The 12,478-nt window shown below is 40.4% G+C and overlaps 1 protein-coding gene across 1 annotated transcript in view; it reads left to right on the forward strand.

The window, feature by feature from the left end:
• COL25A1 (collagen type XXV alpha 1 chain) overlaps nt 1–12,478 on the forward strand; it is a 195,045-nt gene that overhangs the window by 98,889 nt on the left and 83,678 nt on the right. Inside the window, exons 6-7 of the mRNA XM_018049912.1 lie at nt 10,523–10,594; nt 11,336–11,443. Coding sequence (XP_017905401.1) covers nt 10,523–10,594; nt 11,336–11,443 — 180 coding nt within the window. The remainder of the gene's footprint in view (nt 1–10,522; nt 10,595–11,335; nt 11,444–12,478) is intronic.

The raw sequence follows: 12,478 nt of genomic DNA on the forward strand, positions 1-12,478 counted from the left end.
TGTAGCCAGATGCTTTACCATCCGAGCCACAAGGGAAGCCCTGTAGAAGTATCAGTCAGTCAGTTCAGTTGCTCAGTCATATCCGACTCCTTGTGACTCCACGAACTGCAGCACGCCAGGCCTCCCTGTCCATCATGCAACATATTATTGTATTGTACGTTATCATGATACTGTATTATCTTTGAGGGAAGATCCCTGGATAATTAAAATATTATTAGTCTTTTATTAAATAATCCATAATTTGTATTTCAAATGCAAATTTCATGCAAATCAGATGGGTTGAATTAAAGCTTGCTTTAGCATGATTTCCTTTCTTAAAGGGGGGAGATTGTTAAGCAAATTATTATGTACTGCTTTGTAATCTTATTAACGCTCTAAACAAAATCTCTGGATTTTTTTTTAATTTCCTAAAAGATCAAAATTTTTTTCAGGTCCGTTTTTGCATTTACTTGCAAAACATGTATGCTGACCATGTGGTTATTTATTCATTAAAGCAATTCGTTAAAAGACACTAGGTAACAAATGATCAGGCTAGTCCAGATTAATATATAAAATTGCAGTCATAAAGGGAAATTTATTTCTAATTACTGTAAACTTGTATTAATTATAATATGTAATTCAGATTACCATGTACTTAAACAGGACATCTGCCAATCTAGCCTATATTAACAAGTTGTACTGTTCAAAACTAAATGCATTGCCTTAACTTCACAACTTACTACTCTTCCTGCAATCTTTAATTCTGTTCAAAGCATCTTTGTCATCAACTTGGGAACAAGCTCACAGTCCCTTCTTGAAACCCGCAGAGCTAAACGCGTTTCAGAGTTTAGAGTTTTTAGGCACTAGAAAGTTATTATTTTCCATCCACCACATGTTGTCTGACACCGCTCGCGAGGCCTGAGGCACCATGTAATCGAGCCATCAGTTTCTGCAGTGCAGCACATGCATGTTCATGCTAAGAGGGATTATTAGTGACCATAAATAGCCTCACATCTGCTCAAATAAGGTTTGTCACCAAATGAGTTTGCTGCAAAGTTATAAAAATCTTTAGTTAAACTTAAGGAATGTTTTCTTTTCAGGGACCTTGGATTTTGGAATTGTAGAGAAAGGATCGTGAACTACATCTTAATTCTTAATCTTCTTTTTTTGTAATTTGGCCAGGGTTGGCTTCCTAGGTGGCGCTAGTGGTAAAGAACTCACCTGCCAATGCAGGAGACATAAGAGATATGGGTTCGATCCCCGGGTCAGGAAGATCCCCTGGAGAAGGAAATGGCAACCCAGTATTCTTGCCTGGAGAATCCCACTGACAAAGTCTGGAACGCTACAGTCCATGGTGTCACAGAGTCAGACATGACTGAAGTGACTTAGCATGTCCTCCTCAAATGCATGTATGGCATAGCATCTTCACTGGATAAACACCTTCATGGTTTACCATCAGGTCCCCCTTTAATGCTTCTTTGAAGACCTCCCGCTTCTATACTCTATCAGCTTTTTAAGGTTTTTTCCTAAAAACTGTATGCTTTACCCCATCTAAACTCAACTTACCAGCAATTTCCAAGTATACCTTTTTGCTCACTATACTTCAGACTGGAATGCCTTCTTCCAGAGGCCCCAAGTCCACACTCCACCCCTCCTCGAATACCTTTTCCTTTTCATTCTTCTTTGCCCATCTCAAATCCCAACTTTACAGAAGCACCACTCCATCCCCAAGTCGGAATGTGCTTAGAAAGCATACTGCTTGCTCCTCTAATCAGTATTTTTGTTGTTGTTGTTCAATCACTCAGTCATGTCAAGTCTGACTGTTCGCAGCCCCATGGACTGCAGCATGCCAGGCTTCCCTGTCCTTCGCTGTCTCCCAGAGCTCAAACTGATGTCCATTTTGTTAGTGATTGCATCCAACCATCTCATCCTTTGTTACCCCCTTCTCCTCCTGCCCTCAATCTTTCCCAGCATCAGGGTCTTTTCCAATGAGTCGGCTCTTTGCATCAGGTGGTCAAAGCAATCAGCAATAATTCAGTATATTTTCTATTTGAATTGATAATCTTGTGATAACCTCTCCTCCCCACTAGATTTAAACCCCTACAGCTTCTGTCACTATATTTTGCATATTGTTTGTTAGATGAAGGAATGGATGTTTCAGTTAATCTCTTTCAGCTCATCAATCTGACTTCCCGCAGCAATCCCACATCCCGTGGTCATTGCTATTGCCCTTATCCTAACCTTCCCCAAGTGGAGAGCAAGGTCTAGGTCTCAAGGAAATACCTAGAACATTACCTAATCTTTGTAATCCAAGTGTAGATTCAGCATTTTTTTGGAAAAGAAAACTATGCTTTCTTTTTGGCCCTAATATCCATCTTGATGATACTGGCTGGAAGGAAAGGGTCAGAGCCCTTGGAGAGCCACCACAGGGTACTTGGTTCTCCGGGTCTTACCTTAAACATCGCTTCCCTCGGAAGTCCTCCCTGACCATCTCACCTCAGTTTCGGTCCCCTTTCTGTGGATTCTTGTGGCTTTTGTTTTGCCAACCGTCATCATATTCACTTCGGAGGTGTTTCTCAATCCAGACTCTCAGTGAGTAAGAAATATGATTCAATTTTCTATAACAACTTGATTTTTGAATCTAAACCTCCGTTTGCCTGTGCCAACAAAACAATCAAGATCAGTCTTCTTGGGATTTCTACACTTTTGTTTCTCCTTTTGGACCAATTCACAGTTCTAGGGTCTTATAGCGGCAAAAAGCCGAGGGGTGGGAACTGAGAGGCACCTGGGCTTCCACCTCGGTCCACAGTCTGCTGCTGAGAAGGCAGAATAACCCAGCTAAACTGCATGGCCCTTGGAGACCGTGTGTCACTGCTGCGTCACCAGGGCGTCACGGGGGACTCTGCTGTTTCTGTGCCACACTTCAGACACAGAAATCTTTTGCAGGGCTTCCCGTAGGCCTGTGCACCTAGGCATGTCACATAGCCATTTCTTCTTTGCAGTATTACTGCCTTACTGGAAGTGCTGTGGGGAAGCCAAACTTGAGCCCCCTCTACTCTTAGGGACCACACTTCTCCTTCCTCTCTTCCAATTTGGGGAGTATCTTCCTGGATATTTTTGGTTTCTAGCAACGTTGGCAAACAGGTTTTGTTTTCCACTGTCTCCTCATACCCCTCCTGATGCGGTAGCAAATGGCCAACCGAAAGCTTTATTGAGAGATTAAAAGAAATGGAGGAATATAAGAGAAAAAGAGCATAAATATGTATGTGGAAAGAGATCCCAACCACGTTTATAATTGCCTGTTTAACGTCTACCTTTCTTCATTATACTCTAAGCTCCATGAAGCCTGGGACAAGGCTTTCTAATCTCAATATCCAAATATTGCCTTTTTATAGTAAGCATAAATTCTTATAGTAGTATAAATTCTTCTTGAATAAATGGATGAATAGATGGGAATGAAATTCAGAGACTGTGAAGAATTTATGGAAAGTATGGTGGCTTAGAGGGTAGATTCTGGGGCAGATGGCCAGTGTGTCTTGGCTCTGCTACTTATTGCTAGTTGGGCAACACACATAGCCTCTCTGTACCTCCAATTCGTCATCATTCAGATGGTTGTTCTGAGGATTAAAAAGCTATCATTGAAATTCCCTGGTGGTCCATTGGTTAAGACTCTTTGCTTCTATTGCAGGGAGTACAAGTTAGATTGGGGAACTAAGATCCCGAATTGATAAAGCTCTTAGAACTAATGCCTGGCATATAGTATCATATGAGTGTTGACCACTATCATTACCATCATTATCATTATTTATTGTCTCATTATTATTAAGAAAACCCAGTACAGGATGGAGCCAATGACTTTGTTGTTGTTCAGTCACTAAGGCGTGCCCGACTCTTTGTATGCCAGACTCTCCTGTCCTTCAGTATCTCCTGGAGTTTGCTCAAATTCATGTTCATTGAGGTGGTGATGCTATGATCCAAGGCGTGCCCGACTCTTTGGATGCCAGACTTTCCTGTCCTTCAGTATCTCCTGGAGTTTGCTCAAAATTCATGTTCATTGAGGTGGTGATGCTATGATCTGAGGACAGCAAAATATTTATTTAAAAATTGACATAATTTTAATTTTGCACTATTTCCCATCTTGTGAGGCTTTTTTGTTTTTTTCCCTGTATCCCACATCTATGCAACTCTAATTTCCTCAGGCTCAGGCAGGAATCCTACCTGTTTTCATGGGGGTCTCGTCTTTTGTTGATATTTCTTAGTTATATGTCCTTAGGAAACACAACACCTCCTGAAACCCCTTCTCAGGATCATATGTACCAAGGAAATCCTGTCTCAGTATGTATAGTTCAGGTAATTTTTCTTATCCTTTACACCCTCCCGTGTTGAAATTTATCCACCATCTTTCTGCTTAGTTATAAGATCCTTTGCAGTTTGTCTTCACCTACTTGGCATTTCAGTAGCTATAGTATTTAATGACATGACTTTGTCAATGTAGAGATTGCATTCTTCTCTTCTAACTAATTTGTAAACTCACATTTATTATTTACATATGAAAAGATAATTCCTAGAGTAACTAAGGTTAATATTTATGGTAGAACACAATAGCATAGAACTTAGAGTACCTATAAAAAACAAATATTAATATTCTGAGCCAAATATTTTATTTAACTATGGAAAGCTAGTTCTTTCCATAATTATCATAAGACAGTCTTTTTCAGCCAGCTATAAATACTGATTTTCACAGGCTCTGATGCTCATTTTATTTGGTTGTTCAAAGAATTCTTTAGCTATTTAGCTTCATACAGCTGATTTTTCTATTCAGACAGATTATACCATCCACTACAATATGGAATGATTTACCAGCAAATTTCTTTCTTTTAATTTTCCGTTATTTAGCCTTCTAAGAGTTCCTGCTGTTAAACTAAAGTAATTATTTTACCTAAATATTTTTGCATTCTATTATAATATTTCCCCATCTGGTCTCTCTTAGCTAGAAATCTTTTTATCAGCTTCTAGGAATATTTGTCTTTATTTATGCTACACACATACCCACTGTAATGGTTATGCTGCAATGCATGATATGCTTTGGGTAAACAATTATGATACTATTTACATTATGGAGATACTCAGGGTTTCTCATTTTTCAGCATAACATTTATCATTTGTTCCTAAAAATTTGCTATGAGGCCCCCTTGACCACCTTTATAATTAACATAGTTGTTAATATTTTCCTCCAGACATCTACAACCTCGCAGACACTGCCCTGTGCTTATTAGTGAGCATTTATTGTTAGTGATAATGGTCATTGTTAGCCTGCTCTTACTATGGGTCATTTATTTAATGCAGTAAACAGTGGAATCAAGTATATGTATATGCCATTTTGAGTCATCTGCCTGTTTAGAATTTTTGTTAGAAGAGTTCCTATTCTTCCTGTTTCTACAACCATTTTTTATTAATTCTATTTGTAGTTGCCTCTTCCTCTGTGCATCCCTTAAACTGAAGTCTTTCCAAGGTTTCCTCCCTAGGTCTGGTCTCTTTACCGCCTGTCTAAGCGACTTCACATAGCCCTGTGATTTGAGATTCCTGCCTCTCTCCTGACTATTTTATATGCATATCCAACTGCTGCTGCTTGGCTGTCCATAAACACTGCAAATTCAGCCATCTAGGTGAATTCATCATTCAAAACCAACTACCTGCTTCCTTCTGGTATCCCCTCTACCATCCTCCTGTTGCTCAAGGTAGCGACATAGGACTCCTCTATCTTCTGCATGTTCTCAGTGAAGCTACAAGTCTTGTGAATCTTACCTCCTTAAATCACATGGAACTATGAATTTGTCCTCCTCTAGTTCTAGAACATAGTCCCTCAGCTAGACTACTGTACATTCTTAGTCACTCAGGCGTGTCCGACTCTTTGCGACCCTGTGGACTGTAGCCTGCCAGGCTCCTCTGTCTGTACAATTCTCCAGGAAAGAATTCTGGAGTGGGTTGCCATTCTCTTCTCTAGAGGATCTTCCCAACCCAGAGATCAAATCCAGGTTTCCTGCATTGCAGGTGGATTCTTTACCATCTGGGCCACCAGGGAAGCCTGTAACATTTTCCTAAATGATCGTCTTATCTTTGATTTTATTGTGGCTCTGCCAACCCCTGACCCCTTATTCACCAGACTGGGGAGCCTTCCATGACTCTGCCAACTGAGTGTTAGGTGCACATTTTATTTCCTTCGCAGTCTCTCCGTTTCTCCATCATAATGGTCATCACTTCCTATCTTTACTGCCCACTTATTTTTCCCTATTTCCCCACAACACGTTAAACCTAGTGAGCTTGGGGTCTTACTCACCATGCAATCCCCAGGGCCTAGCACAGTGAAGACTACACAGAAGGCACTCAGTAAATGCTTCTTAAATATTGCTGTATGTTAGTCAATTTTTCAGCTTTCTGATATTTAAACTATAAAACCAGTAGAGAGAAATGATAAACATGTAAATTTCATGATGACAAAGTCTGAATCAGAATTCCTAGATGAAGTTTCTGGCTCTATCATTGCCTTATTGCATACTTTTGACAAAATACAAAATTTTCTCAGTCTAATGTAATCACATAACACTCATCATTACTGAGTATGCAATAAAAATGACAATAGCATCATGTATTTAATGGCTTACAAGTAGTTAGCAGCATTTCTTATGAATTATGTATTTGCCCTCCATCCCTCTGGGGCAGGCCAGCATCTTTCCTTCCAGAAGGCAATGAAGGGGGAGAGAGTTCCTCCTGTAATGGAATCTGAACCCTAGTCCTGGTTGGTTACCTTCTTCACAGAATGTGGGGAAGATTCATGAAGTTGTCTAAGTCTTTATACCCAGGAAAATGGGTTATAAAAAGTAGTTTTATACTCTTGTATATCCAATTTCTTAAGCACTCAGAATCTTTGGGGGTGAAAATGAGTACAAATTATTTCAGTATTTCAGCTGATTCCTGGGTTCTTTCTCCATGCTTTTCTGGAGACAGATTTTTTTTTTCCACACCCACTCAAACCATCTGTGTACCAGGCAAATTTTCTGAGATGTAAAACCAAGTGAAATATGTCCATTCCATTTATTTAGAAAGGACTAAAAGTAATGATACTGTGGAAGAACAGTGTGTGTAATGCTAAAGGGCCCTCTCTGTGTGAACAGCTAGGGCGGCCTAGCAGTTACGGTCTCACAAAGCCTGGGTGCACACTCGGCACCAGTACTTTCAGACTCGCCCTCCAAGGACCTCCTGCAGGAAGTAGGGTCAGCCCAGGGTGCATGTGTGACCTGGGGGTCTCCCCTGTGAGGTCAGGCTCTTTACCACTGTCCAGTGGTAACATTTTTTATTTGTGCCAGGTTTATATTCTACCCCATATTATGTCAACATTTGCCTTATTTAAAAATGTTTCAAATTACTTACCACTGGGAATTCCCTGGCAGTCCAATGGTTGGGACTCCACAGTTCTGCAGGAGGCATGGGTTCAATCCCTGGTCAGGGAACTAAGATCCTGCAAGCTCCACAACTCCCCCCCCCCAAAAAAAAATTACCATTCATTAAAGTTGACTCTTAATGAAGAGGCACCACGTTTACTATTGTCTTTAAACTCTCCACAGGACACTCTCATCGTGCTCTTGGTTAAGCATTATCTCAGTTTGAAAAGCACACAGTCCTAGCATATTGCAGCCCAGGCTGTGAGTTTTTTGTTAGAATTCATGAGAATTGTCCACCTGTCTCCTTTCTACTTCACTGCATGTAAGCTCCTGAAGCCCTTTTGGCTAGCTTGCTAATAAAATCTTTTAAATGTTGTTCTAAGCACCTAATTGGCAGCATGTCCACAGCTAAGATGATTGAGGAATATAAACTCAGCTTCCTCAAACAGAGATTTTCTGCTTGAGAAAAAGAGTCTGTCTGAGATGGGAATCACCTATCCACTTCTCTCTTTAGATCTTACTGGTAACTGGAAACCAAACTAAGTTCTAAAACTTAATGCTTTTTTGGTAAGCATTTAGAAAATATAATCAAACAGCAAGCTGGTCATGCTCAGATGTGAGTAAAAAAAGTGACTTATTTATACATGCAAATTTCAAAACATTTGTAAGATCTACCATGTGTGCTGTTAAAAAGGTTTTTTAATTTTAAATTATTTTTGTTAGATAATCCTGTTTCAAGTGACACTATGATTTATCGCCACTAATCAAGATTCTGATCCCTCATAGACTTCTTGTTTGTATCTGTTTTTGTTCTTTGTTACATAAATATGAGGTTTATATATAAAATTCTGACTGTGTAATATAGGGCTAATGAGTCACAGATGGAAAGATGCTGGCACGTAACCATCTAATAACATTTTAAACTCATATTCCATAGTAAAACAAAAGCAAATTGTACACATCTGTTTTCCAACTTGTAGCATTGCTGAATTTGTGGAGTCTATGTTTAAAGAAGTTTTACTTGAGAAGGACAAAAAGAGGCTATGGGTCACCCTGAAACTACCCAGCCACCTAATAGCCTTATCGGGAAGGGTTTGGCAAAAGCGATGTGATGTCCTCGACTTTGCCTCCTCAGAAGTCCCAGCTTTTAAAGGACGAGAATGAAAGGCATTAGGGCTGAAGAGCTGTCTCAGACTACAAACAAAATTTTATTGGCTCTCTTAAGAAAAAAGATTCCTAATAAGGGGAAATAGGGGAGAAAATATATCCAAACTAATAAAATTTAAAAACTAGAAAATTTCTGGCTTTTTCCAAAAATATCCCTAAAATAGATTTGGGTGGGAAGTGGGGAGAGTGAGGAGTAAACATAGGAAGGCATCTTGCAGACACTCAAGGCCAAATATTATCGTGGTTGTTGTTTACTTTTTGTATGATAAATGGATTCTGTGTGGGAAAAAAAAAATGGGAATACAAGCCATGGCACTGAAAAGGAAAGAGAACCCAGGCAAAATTTCTCTCTCAGACCTACCCAATTGATAAAGCCTGTGAAGACAAATGAGTACAAGCTAGTAAAGTTCAGGCCCTTCACAGCATCCCTCCCTCATTCTCCTCTGCTACGGAATTCGAAACCACTTTTCTGCTTCAAGGGGGTGTGTGAACTGTCAAGCTCTCTTGGAAAAGTTACGTGACAGAAGCGATTACTGCAGAGTGTGACCATAAATCCCCCTGACACGAAATCCGCATGTTATAAGAGACAGATTTCCATCCACCACCTCTGCAGGAATTCCTGAGACAGGAAAGACCTGAGTGAGAGTCATCATAAGATCGGAGAGAGAAATTTTCATATGTGGGTGGTAAGACTATATTTTGTGAGGCATACTGCAGTTATTTGGAGGAATACGTCTGATCTGACTGCAAAATTCTGTTCACTGTTGTCCAGAAAAAGATTGAATACATGTATATCCTGAGTTGTAAACAGAATGCCAGTAGAAGGAAATTACAGTGTTGTGTTCGTAACAGAGTCTGTAGTTACCTCCATTCTGTACTAACATTTTATATGTAAGAGTTTACGAATCTTGAGTATATACGTGGAATCCCAGTGGACCTGAGTTCTCTAGTTGACCATTCCGTTGAAGGAATGCTTGGCTTGCGGACCTCATGTGTCTGATTTTGTTTAGGGTGTGTCAAACAAGGCAAGACTTAGAGCCGGGATGGGGTGGCTTTAGGTGCATGCTTGTTTTGTGTGTCCACCGGTGGAATGTCTGTGTGACGTTTTGTGTCGTGTTGTTTTGGTGCTGTGCCCTGTCCACAGGGTCTGCCAGGCTTCCCCACAGTTGCTGCTCTGCACAGTAATCAGATCCTCACCGTCAAGGTTTGTGGTTCACACCCATGCCTGCTCAGTCAGAGCCCGCAATCAGCATAAGAGTGAGCAAGAACAGCTCAACTGGCTTGCCGAGTCCAGTCACTCCCTTTCATCCCGCACAGCAGGCCATCGGGCACCCAAGACCTCACCTCCATCAGTGAGATCAGATGTATATTATAAAGGAGACTCTTGAGCCCCAAAGAGGGGAAGATATTGAAGTCGAAGAAAGGCAGGCAAGCTCTCATAGGCTGTGCCATGCCTTAGTAGTCTGATTGTCATGCGTCACCATGCTCTGTGAAAGCTTTCAGTACATCAGATAATCCTGAATACTCTGGACTTCGGGCATCAATAACGTGACAGCCGCGTTCATGCCACATTATGCTGGTTGATGAATCTGACAGAAATTGAACTGGCACTTTGTCTCTGGACTTTCTGCTCGGAGTACAGGTGACTCGAGGTTGCCTGCTTCTCTATATACAATGTTTAAAAAGACCCAACACCCGCAGCAAACAAAAAAAGATTCATTTCTAACTAAAAATCTGGTTTCACGATTTCAGGGTTATGGTACTTTCAAGAAGAGCCAGAGGGTCCGATGTCAGACACAAGTACCAGTTCTGTTTTTCTGGATGGTTATTATAAGTCTAATGCGTGTATCTTTATTTCTTTCTTGGGGTCTTCTGATGCCTATTCTTCAACTCTCTCACCTCTGAACTCCAACCTTTGACCTCACCTGACTGATCAGATGGTGTTTCCTAAAATCAATCATGGGTTTCTCTCTGCTGATCAGCAGCTCATTAAACGCCGCTTGATTAAGGTAGTGCTTATTCTTGCTCAGGTTGGATTTCTCCTTTACATTCAATTTTTACTCTGTATACTGTTGCTTAACTATTTATCTTTCATGGGTGGGGTGTGGGTGGTGGGTATTTATTTTAAAATATACTAAAGCGAAATTATGTTTCATGAGCTGCATTTGTTTGAAATGTATATGAAAATACCCAAAACAAAAGGTATAGAAAGCCTATCTAATTTTTTCTTAAATGAAGAAACAGGAAAACAGCTTAAAAATTATATCCAGTGATAGACCCAATTTCTAAGCTTTCTAGCTTTGGTAGTTTATAAATTACTTCTCAGCATGACTAGAGCTAATTGTGTGTCTAATTTTATAAGTTATGAAAAAGTAGATATTTGTCCAGTTATAAATGCAGCCATTTTATTAAGCAAGGTGAATATAACCGATGCAGCATTGTCACGGATAAATTATGCAGAAGTTTTCTGCCAGCTCTGATATAATGATAACGTGCACACTACTTCCAAGAGCTGAGAGTGCTGGTTCCTGAGCTTTGATTTCAGCAGTGTCTACTCAGCTCACCCAGCATGAATATTTATTTGCTTCCTGCTGCCAGGCAAATTGCCTACAGGCTTTACGTTTCTGGTTGTTCGGGTTCTTTTTATAGTATAAACGTGGATTAGATAATACAAATTTAAACTGTTGAAAAGAAGACCTGGGTCTTTATCTCTCACAGTTATTGTTGGTCTGTCTCCTTCTCTACGGCAGGGTGACCAAGGTCAGGCTGGGCCGCCAGGCCCTCCAGGCCCACCGGGCCCAAGAGGGCCACCTGGGGACACAGGGAAGGATGGCCCCCGCGGAATGCCAGGCGTGCCCGTGAGTTGCTTTTTTGGATCAGTTGTTCTCACTGGTTTTGTTTCCTTTGAAGTGCTGAGAATTGGGATGGGGTTGGGAATGAGGGGTGGAGGAGGTCAGGTGAGTGGAGTGGGTTGAGGGAACTGGGATGATAGGAAAGTCATCGATCAGAGAGGGCACTGCCAACAGGATTCTGCTCCACACTCAACCCACTGGGCACCCATGCAAATCGCAGGAGAGGCCTGGAAACAGCGACTGCCCCGGTGTTCAGGTAAGCCTCCAGAAGCCTGCGGGTAGAGATGCCTGATCACGTGCACCCTGACTGCCACAGAGGACCCGAAGACCTTTGGTTTAAATGGAAGACTGGCCTGAAAAATTAGGTGGGAGATTGGTAACATCCCAAAGGACCAGCACAGAGACAATAAAGTCCTGTGCAATTTACAGAAAGTAAAAGAGGTAAATCATCCTAACGTTTAATCCCTTGCAGGTAATTGCTAATAAAACAGTGAAATTAATGGTTAAAACAACAGCATTTACGATTTGAGTACCCTTTGTCCTTTGTATGTGAGGCTTATGAATAGAAATGACTTAGCCATCTCAACACTGATCTAAGTACTAATTTACTAAGTACTTACTTAGATTGGTGAAGTGTCAATAATAGAGTAACACAAGACATCAGATAAATGATTTAGTTTTGTAGAGGCGAGTCAGCGATTTAAAGAAATACATGGAAAAGGTCAAAAGTTTGTCCACTTATGACTTTTGGACCAGAAGTTCAGGTTTATTGCTGAATTAAACTATTTATAACTTATTTTCATTAGTGTTTTCATAGTATAAAGGTAATAATAAAATATTCATCCACAAAATAGAAAAAATTGAAAATAAAGGTAACCAAAAAAGAAAAAAATCTGCCATAGTCATTAATGTTTGGCGTATTTAATTTTTATATTCACATATTCATGTATGTGTTGTGACTTATTTTTTAAAGAATATAGGTTACCTTAAACCTTTTCTGAGACAACCCCCTCTCCAAAAGCTGTGATAAATTTGTCTTAT

This window comes from Capra hircus, chromosome 6 (genome assembly GCF_001704415.2).
Source record: "Capra hircus breed San Clemente chromosome 6, ASM170441v1, whole genome shotgun sequence".
NCBI lineage: Eukaryota > Metazoa > Chordata > Mammalia > Artiodactyla > Bovidae > Capra > Capra hircus.